The sequence below is a fragment of the Dendroctonus ponderosae genome, unplaced genomic scaffold, assembly GCF_020466585.1.
Source record: "Dendroctonus ponderosae isolate FM_Combo_2020 unplaced genomic scaffold, Dpon_F_20191213v2 Dpon_F_20191213_7, whole genome shotgun sequence".
NCBI classification, from domain to species: domain Eukaryota; kingdom Metazoa; phylum Arthropoda; class Insecta; order Coleoptera; family Curculionidae; genus Dendroctonus; species Dendroctonus ponderosae.
The window spans coordinates 6,075,525-6,084,669 of NW_026018916.1; the positions used below are offsets into that span (position 1 = coordinate 6,075,525).

The 9,145-nt window shown below is 32.1% G+C and overlaps 1 protein-coding gene across 5 annotated transcripts in view; it reads left to right on the forward strand.

Annotated features, from left to right (window-relative positions):
• Positions 1–1,500: 1,500 nt before the first annotated feature.
• LOC109539670 (centromere protein S) overlaps positions 1,501–9,145 on the forward strand; it is a 22,270-nt gene continuing 14,625 nt past the window's right edge. For 4 of the 5 annotated variants that reach the window (XM_048668096.1, XM_019907552.2, XM_019907551.2 and 1 more), the window contains exons 1-4: positions 1,501–1,931; positions 4,491–4,648; positions 4,710–4,776; positions 5,613–5,754. In XM_048668096.1, the coding sequence (XP_048524053.1) occupies positions 1,917–1,931; positions 4,491–4,648; positions 4,710–4,776; positions 5,613–5,717 (345 nt within the window). In that variant the 5' untranslated portion in view covers positions 1,501–1,916 and the 3' untranslated portion in view covers positions 5,718–5,754. Of the gene's footprint in view, positions 1,932–2,518; positions 2,614–4,490; positions 4,649–4,709; positions 4,777–5,612; positions 5,755–9,145 lie in introns of all 5 variants that reach the window. The other variant, XR_007281909.1, reaches the window with a different exon arrangement.

The window sequence follows — 9,145 nt, forward strand, 5'->3', positions numbered from 1 at the left end:
CTGCGTTCGTTTGGTTTGTTCCCCAATTTGAAAGTTCTTTACATACGTGCTCTCTTCCATTATAAAACAAATCGAATCAACTGCACGATACAGAGCAAAAGGGGTAGCAAATGGGCACTTGCATTTTCTAACAGGTACTTAATAGGACTATAATTGCATGGAATACATCCCCTAAGGCGGAGTTCATCCGATTGGGGAAATTGAGAGGTAATCGGGTTCAATAGGGGGTGTAATTTTTGGGGTTACAACGATAACAGGAACTTTTGCCGTCGTTTTAGTAGTTTTTCATTTGCTGTCGGTACTTGTAAGTTTACAGATTGTCAGGAAACTCAGGAAAATCACAAACAGATGTAAGAAATATGTTTTATTCTAAAAACTGAGTGGGTATTTCTGTAGCGAGGGAGTAAAACTTAAACTGCGGGATATTTTGAATGTTGGTAGGTTAAAGTTATGGTATATTAAGAATAATTTCCGAAGTGTTTGGAATATAATCTTGTAATTATGACATCAATACAGTCCAGTCCAGAAATAATTCAATTGTTTTTAAGTAATTTAAGTTGTAATTCAATAAATTTTTAATAAAATAAAAGGCAGATGTTTAAATTTTTGCTAAAATAAAGTAAATAAATAAAATTAAGTTCAAAGAATAAATCCATATATTATCAGAACAAATTACGGTTAAACTCTATGTGGTTTTTATGCAACTTATTGAAATAGTTTGAGATTTGGAATACTTGTGGGAGAACGTGTACTAATTACAAAACTACAATATAATTTTTAAAACATTTTCTTAGTTTTTCCTGTTTTTTATTTCTTTCAAAAACGTGTAAAACGCTGAGAAGCTTTATAAAAATATATCAAACCATGTGTTTCGGTGTTTGTGTGTGAAAAATGTAAACAGAAAAATCGCCGTTTAAAATATGTAGTTTTAGTGTAGAGCAAGCAACTGTCTGTATAAACATATTTAAAAAAAATATTAGCGTTTATATTTCAACAAAAGAATGCGGAAAGAGTTACCGTAATTGTCAAAACCGTTTTGAACTTCCAGGGATCTATAAGGAAGAAACAGGCTAAAGTTTTCAATTCAAATTAAAGGAACGTCCACATTTCAATTAAATTTATTTTCTGTTTTTAATTTATTTTCTGATTAGAAATTTTGATACTATTTAATTATTATAAATTTGCTTAACATTTTGCATGCACTTTATTCAATAAAAACGCAAACCAATAAAGAGAAAGTCAGAGAGCCTATATCTCTGACAGTGTTTTTCGCCAAAAAAATTGAATAAACGTGGCTTTTTTTCTATAAAATCTAGAAATTTGAGAAAAGCCCGGTATTTCAAATGGAGGAAGTGTTTTCATGAAGCATACCCTGACATCTATTAGGTAACGACTGAATTAAACTTCGAGTTTTACAGGAATTATTCAATAAAATATGACAACCAATAAACAACGTGAAGTCGTGGTGACAATGATTTGTTTATGACAATGTCTTTAGTCAATTGTTGCATTGACACAAAAATTATCGTTTCTTTAAACAGTATTTAAAACTTCTTGAAATATTCGCCTAAACAGTTTTAACTGATAGCAACTCCTCCTTCGCCTGAATGCGAAGAAATCCTGAATCATACTGTTGTTGATTCTTGTCAGCTGTTGCTAGAAATGCCGGAAACTTATTCTTTCATGTGATATTATTTTGCACATTTTTTTGGCTTATAAATTGTTAATTATTCCGTACTCTAAATTGCTCAAAGGAATAACGGCATTTTGTTCAGATAATTAAAACGTTCTTAAATAGAAATTATTGTCCTAAAATTCGTAAAGGTCCAGTACCAGCAACTTGTTCAGGTTAGAATTTTTACTGGCTTGTTTAACGTTTTCGTAGTTTGATAATCTGTGGTTTTCACTCATTTAAAATGAACACGGAGCAGGTAAAAACCCTTTATGTATTATGTTTATGTAGATATTAATAATTATGTGGGTACACTGTATTTTTAGAACATTTTCTAGTTTATTAGACCTACGCTTTTCATTATAATATATGTATATAATTATAAATATGTTTATTTTATACTAACATAGATTTACTAACGACTTTTCTTAGTGCTGTTTGTTGGGGAAATGCGCCTTTCAACCACTTTTGAAATGCACTGGGTTTCCACCACCGAACAAGATAACCAAGATCTAACATCGAACATAAGTCCATACTTTATAAATTGTTGCTAAATTCGCGTTTTCGGGAAAAAAGCTGCGTAACATTATAAAAAAGTCATAAATCAATACCAACGAAAACTACGAAAAACTAAGAAACGAATCGAAATTAACTGAAAATCGCCAAATGTGCCTAAGAAAAATCAAGTAGGGTAATTTCGCCAGTATGCCGGACACACCCAGTAGTCGGACAAAACGTATACATTTGAAAATAAGTTGAACCCATGAAACAGTATCGCCTAAAATAATTACAATATGAATTCTGTCAACCTTTACCTACAATTTTTTATCATTTTAATTTGTGGAGATGTCATCATTGAACCGTTGAAAATGCGCGAAAGTCACGATGTGTTGGCACTCTCCAGTTTATCTGTGTTAAAGATTGGTGGAAACAGTTAAAAGGTAAGTTATATTTTAAATTTAATAATTTAGGGAGAATCATAAACGGTAGGGATATTAATAAGAGTTTAAATTTACATGAAATATTAATTTAAAACGTAAATTTTTCAATATTTAAAAATAAAATTTAGATGACCGCCAAACTGGAATATTATTTTGTAATAAATCCAGTAGTCGGACGGGTGTCCCACTACATAAAACAGTTGGGCCTTCTAGTTCTCCTCGCTTTCCATTTATTTACAAACTATATCGATATTTTCTTTTCATTTCAGATATACACTAAAAGTTTTAATCCGTATTTAGTGGACGGACAGCAAAAACCAAATACCTACAGGGATTAAAACATGTAAAAATTCTCCAACCACTAACCGATATGATATTTCATATACCTCAAAAGTCGGACACTAACATTTTTTTCGGCATTTCCTGAAGATACTTATACAGATTTTTTCATAGTTTGCATTAATATCAGACATGAAACTGAAAGCGAAAGGTAAATTTCATCAGTATGACGAAGATTCCCTAAAAGTAACTGCCGAAGCTGTTCGAAATGGGGGGAAACTGATGAAAATATGACCACTGGCAAGCATTATCCGACTACTAGCAAAACGCCACTTTTTTTGTTTAAAAATCATTAACAATTTGCAGTCGGATTAATAAAATAAAACTTTTTTTTTTAAATTGAAGCCAACTCACAGCTATTACCCAGAAAACGTTTTAGATTTGGTACTTCAATACCAGAAATGTAATAAAATAATTAAGATTGAACTTATGATAACTGTCCGACTACTGGCTAAATTTACGCTTTAAGCAAAATATAAATTTGCCAAACGCGCGAAAAATTTTGAACTGCGATGCCTTCAAATGGGGGTGAAAGACAGTGTGGACATTCTGGCGTCCCTCAGTATTTTATGAAAGAATAGTGAATTTCTATGAGTGAAAAGTGGTCGAAAGCCTCACTTCCACAAGAAACAGCGCTAATAAATGTTGTTAGTAGTAAAGGGATTATCTATAAAGTAAGCATATTGTTAACTTCAAATTCTAGAACCTGATGAACAAAAAAAATAAGCAAATTATCATTTCTCGGAACTTGAGAAACATGATAAGAATATTCAACAATTTTTCTAGATTTAGTGTGTAAACAGAAAAATATATTTTCTACTCAAAGAACGTCATTATTATTTTTTATTTAGTATTATTTATTATTTCGCTATTTTGAGTCAGTATTGGTTAGTTTGGAGTAAACTGTATTAGCAAATCTGAACTTTTCAAAAAGTTGTTTAACTTTAGACTTCCAATTTGATGTAAAAAATTAACATCGGAGTAGGGATTCGCCTTTTTTCTAGTAGTTAAAAATAAATTATTGGTTGTGTTGTCTTATTGTTGTAACCTGTATTAAGAACTATTTCTGACCTTATTATCTTTGCATGGACCGGTTCCTAAGTTTTAAACAGATACAAGTAAACATTATCATCATTTCTTGGGTTTCAAGTTTAAATCATTCTGCATCTCAGAAACGGTTTAAAATTCATTCAGTAATTTTACATATAATTTTAGATAACTCCTCTCGCTAAAGAAGCAAAAACAGGAAACTCAAAATTTTGCTGCAGTTTTGGAAACCGTGGTCTGATCAGACAATTTTGAAAGGAGGTTGAGAGCTATTTGTTACATATTACATACTATTAATTGAAAAATATAATAACTGAGAAGAAACTTAAGTTTGCAAATGAAAATGTTTGTTTCGCAAATGTATTAGAGTTTTTTTAACATGCGCGGAGTTTTATTGCCGTAATTAAATTTTTTGTCTGTTTGTGATTCTTTTCTTTGTTTTACTTAGCTTAGGTTAGTTGTTTTTCATTTTTTAATTTATTTTTTCCTAGCAAATAAAACAACATATCTGCACATACTCCAAGAGAATAACTGGCGAAGTAGGCGATCAACTAGGCATGAAGTTTGAATCACATGCATTGGATCTGATTGCAGAGCTGACCTACAAGAAACTGTCGCTGTATGGTGCAGATTTGGAGGCTTTTGCCAAGTAAGTCATTTAATTGGAAATTTTCTTCCTTGGTTGATTCTCATGCGTGTGTTTGTTTCAGGCATGCTAGACGCTCAATGGTGACTGCAGATGATGTTAAATTGCTAGTGCGGAGAAATGATTCTTTGGTAAGAAATTGTAGAGTTTTTCATTGATTCGTTATATTTAGGGAGTTTTTCAACTAATCCAATCCTCTATTTTAGTACTTTATTATCTATTAACTTTAATATTTATGACTCTGGCAATAACATTTCACTTAAACGTGGTCATGATAGGCATCCATCAAGCCATGTAAGATTTCTGGAGTTTTCGAAAGTTCTAAATAATTTATATTCCCTAATTATGTGTTAGCATCAGTAAGTACAAAATCGATATAATTTATTATTGAATATTAGTAGCTATCAATTGCAAAATAATATCTATTATTGGCGATTTTCCCGAAATGACATTTCCAACGAAGTAATACCTAAGCCATATATTAAATTAATATTGTATTCTTAGACGTTTCTATTTTGTTGGCCTCAATAATTTAGCCAAGACATTAATAGAATTGTTTGAAATGACAATATTGCAAAATGTGCACTAAGAAGCCACTATTAAATATACAGAGTGATTCATTAAACAGCCAAACCTTGAGCATATACAGGTTTTATTTTGTATTGTTAATCAATGGAACTGCTTATTGCAACAAGCAATAAACTGTTAGATTTGATTAACATTTTCTTACAGTTCAACTGTTTTTTCAATGCTCTGCAATTTTCCTCATATTCATCGCTTCAACTATCAATCTATACAGATTTTAATTTTCCCTTCAATATGTGCTTATTATTGAGTGAGAAGTTTCCCTTTACTCAACCAATTTTGCCATTCTGAATGCGCCTGTTTCTTCTATCAATTAAAAAGTAACAATTTATTAATTTTCTTAAGTTATTTCTCTCTTCAATTGATTCTTTTCTATTTCCAGAAAAAACTGGTTGACGAAAAGGCGCAACGTTTACAGGAAAATAAACCACCTGAGGCGACGGGTTCCGTTAAAAGAAAACGGAAAACCACCAACAGCACCAGTTGATGGGATCAGTGAAAAATAGACTGTTTCCAATACCATGGTAAGTTTCCTGAACGTTGACTGTTTTTGTGCGCTTCACCTTTAAAGAGACCATCAATATTTTTTCAAAGTTGCATATGCGGCATTTAATATCGAATGGCATCAGCTCTGTCCCGAGCTTTATAAATGTCGTCTTCTTTTTTACCATTGGGTCATTAATAGCCTCCAATATTGAGTGATGCATCATTGCACTATACGGATCGCAAAAAGCGAGCTCGCAGGAAACTAGATATGAGCCAACCAACTGAATTATGCCGCCAGAGAATGCGGATTTTGGAAAATGAAAAATAACAAACAGTCAGGCTTAGGGCCGCGCTATGGTCAAGTTATTTATAACTCCCACAATTTGTGCGCGTCTCTATCTCTCTAAAACCCCACCTGGATTTTTATTATTGACAGAAAGGTTAGTGATAAAGGGTTATGGGCTCTGCTGGCTAATAATTCACTGTCTGACTCTAGATGATGCTTAAAAAACGGCTAGTCAGGTATTTAGCTTGATTTTTTAAATACTAAAAAAACTGGTAAAGGAGAAAGGTTGAAGAGTCAATCTACAACTATTTAAATCCCAAGTTACTAAATTAATTTTAATCACAACATTTATCAGAATCAAACAAGGCAACTTAAGAGATTTTTAAAAAGCTGTGAATGCGACTTTAATGGATGGTAACGCACTTATTCACATTCAGAAAAGTTAACTGTTGTAATAAAAAAACTTAGGACCTTTTATAGCAACCAAACCAAGACCTACATGTCTTGGTTTTCTTTTCATTTTCTCTTGCCTTCAATTTCTTCTATTCCTTAATTTTTTGATATGTAAATCGACCAATTAAGACCACTAATGAAGATCATCTGTCCATCCATCAGGAACTATTTCTTTGAAGAAACTTTTTCTGTCATCTAAATTTATATTTGCAATAACAAGACGTTTGTTAGTGTTCTTGCAATGGACAAGTTTGTCAGGTATCGGAACATTTCAAAATGTGCTAAGACTTTAGGTTATTTTGGTTCAGAGTGGACTGCATATTAATTTCTGTCGAATAAAGATGAAAAAGAGGAATATTGAGTTGTTTTGGTTTTTCGAGAAAATCGACTATATTTTCGCCCTTTTTAAGCTCAATGTTTAGCTTTCACGCAAGAATTGCATATGTAGTGTTTGAGTCTAAAGAAAAGTTCGTCGGTTAAAGACCGTAAACGCTCGAAAGTCGATAAAAGTGGAAAAGCTCAAATAACCGCTTAAAATGGGCCACGTTTTCGATTGTACTTACCCAAATTGTATTTACACAAATTGTATTTGTGTAAATACAATTATGATTGTATTTGACCTAAGAAACTAGTCAAAATGTTACAGTTTGGAAGTTTTTAAAAGAGAGTTTTTTTCGGTTATACCTGCAAACAGTGGTGCTATTTTAATTACTATAGACGAAAATGTACTTCCTATTTCTTAAAAATATGTTTTTAAAAGAACGTGAATAAATACAGCCGAAGTGTGGCCCATGATTCACGTAAACTTAGTGCAATGGAAAAGTCTAAAAATATTCAACAAGATTAGATTGAAGAATACGCTATCAAAGCTATATTTTTGCTTTGAAGTAAATTATATTGCTTATATTCGCGAGATTAAACGTTAATGCTAAATTTTAAAACATAATACAGACAAAACGATTAATACGAATATAGGCAATATCTATATTTCTGAAATCAGGAAAAAAATCCAATGGACCTGTCTAAAAATACATTAGGTGTTTTATTTAAAAGAAAACGACTTTATGTGAAATTTTAAAATTTCGATGTTTTATATTTTTATTTTAAGTTCAGATTTCAAAAATTTGAGTAAACTTAAACAACACCTGTTGTGTTGACCACTTTCACAATTTTTCTGAAATAAACGATCTAGGGTGATGTGAACTTATGAGAAAACACCCTTTACATTTAAATAAACGAATGATCCAATCCTTGTAATCAAAGTACGTTTTTTTTTGTATAGACACTAAAAAACTCTATATTAAAGTAGCTAAAAATCTCAAGTGCATTCGAAATCAACGGAAAATCTTAAAGCTTCGGCTGCTTTTGATTGTTGTTTTAAGCCGATGCAACTTTTATCGGAATTTACGCAATTTACTATTTCCTCTCTGTACCGGTATCGTCGAGCTTCAATAATTAAAGCATCCAGATGCTGATTTAAAGCTAATTCCGAGCAGCAGCCATTTCCTTTTTGTGAACTATCTTAATTATACGGAATCGTTCAAATAAAATTTAAAGTTGGGCCGGGCTGTTTAGCATAATATTCCTGTTCCACCCGGCCAGCAGGCCGATTGCTAATCCGTGCACTCATCGCGAGAAGGGCTCCTGCTTAGGGCCCTTTTAAATTAGGACAGTACCGTATACAAATCTGACGGCACATTTCAGTTAGTATAGTTGAACATTTCCTGTTTTATAGAGCAGAATTGAGAGTGTGATGACATTAAGATGTTCACGTTTTTTTCGTTGTTTTTACTGGACAAAAAATTCGGGAGGGAAATTGTTTACTGATGTGATTATATTTTTTGAAATTCTAAAGAGTCGGAGATAGTTCAGCTTTTTACCTACAGCAGTGGTGGAAAACTACAAATGTAATTTACCTAGAGGTTTTATTAAGCTCTTGGCCTAAAAGTGGCAGCAGGGCTCAAGCGCCCAATGATAAGTTGAAGCCAAGTCAAGCGCATTCCAAAATTGTTGTTTACTTAATGATTTATTTATTAGGACAAACTGAGTACGCTCTTAGTTACATCTGCTTCATCTATGTTTTTTATTATGATGTGTGATGACCCTTTTCCAGTTCGACATCTTTATCCTTGCTGTTGTACAAATTTGTCATACATTTTTAGCATTTTTCAGGTGTGATAAGGTGTGTTGCGTTCAAATTTACTGAACAAATTTTCTTGAACAACTGCACTCAATAAATAAAATCAAAATTTAGGGGTTGAAGACGGGTTTTTGCGATTTGCGGCAAAACGTGATCGCCGAGCGGAAAATGTTCCATGGAAGAGTTGTGGATAATAAAGAAATCAAAAACTTTTGTATTCAACACTTTTTGACAATTTTTTCTCGCGCATAAATGATTTGATTAACATGAAAATTTGTGAAAGTATGTCTTTTTTGGTGCTGAATAAACATGATTTAGCTGCTTTTGGTGCTGAATAAGCGTTATGTACATTTTTCGAAAAAACTACCCTTCAACGAACAATTGTTTTGATCTTTTTTTATATTTGGAAAGTGTGTTAGTGGTTATTTCAATCGTTGTAATGTCTACTTTAAAATGGTCAATGTGACTTGAAAATACGTTTTTATTCGAATTAATCAAAAAGTGCCATTTTGCGAACAGAAGCGATGATCAAAAAGAAGCACTTTTCTTT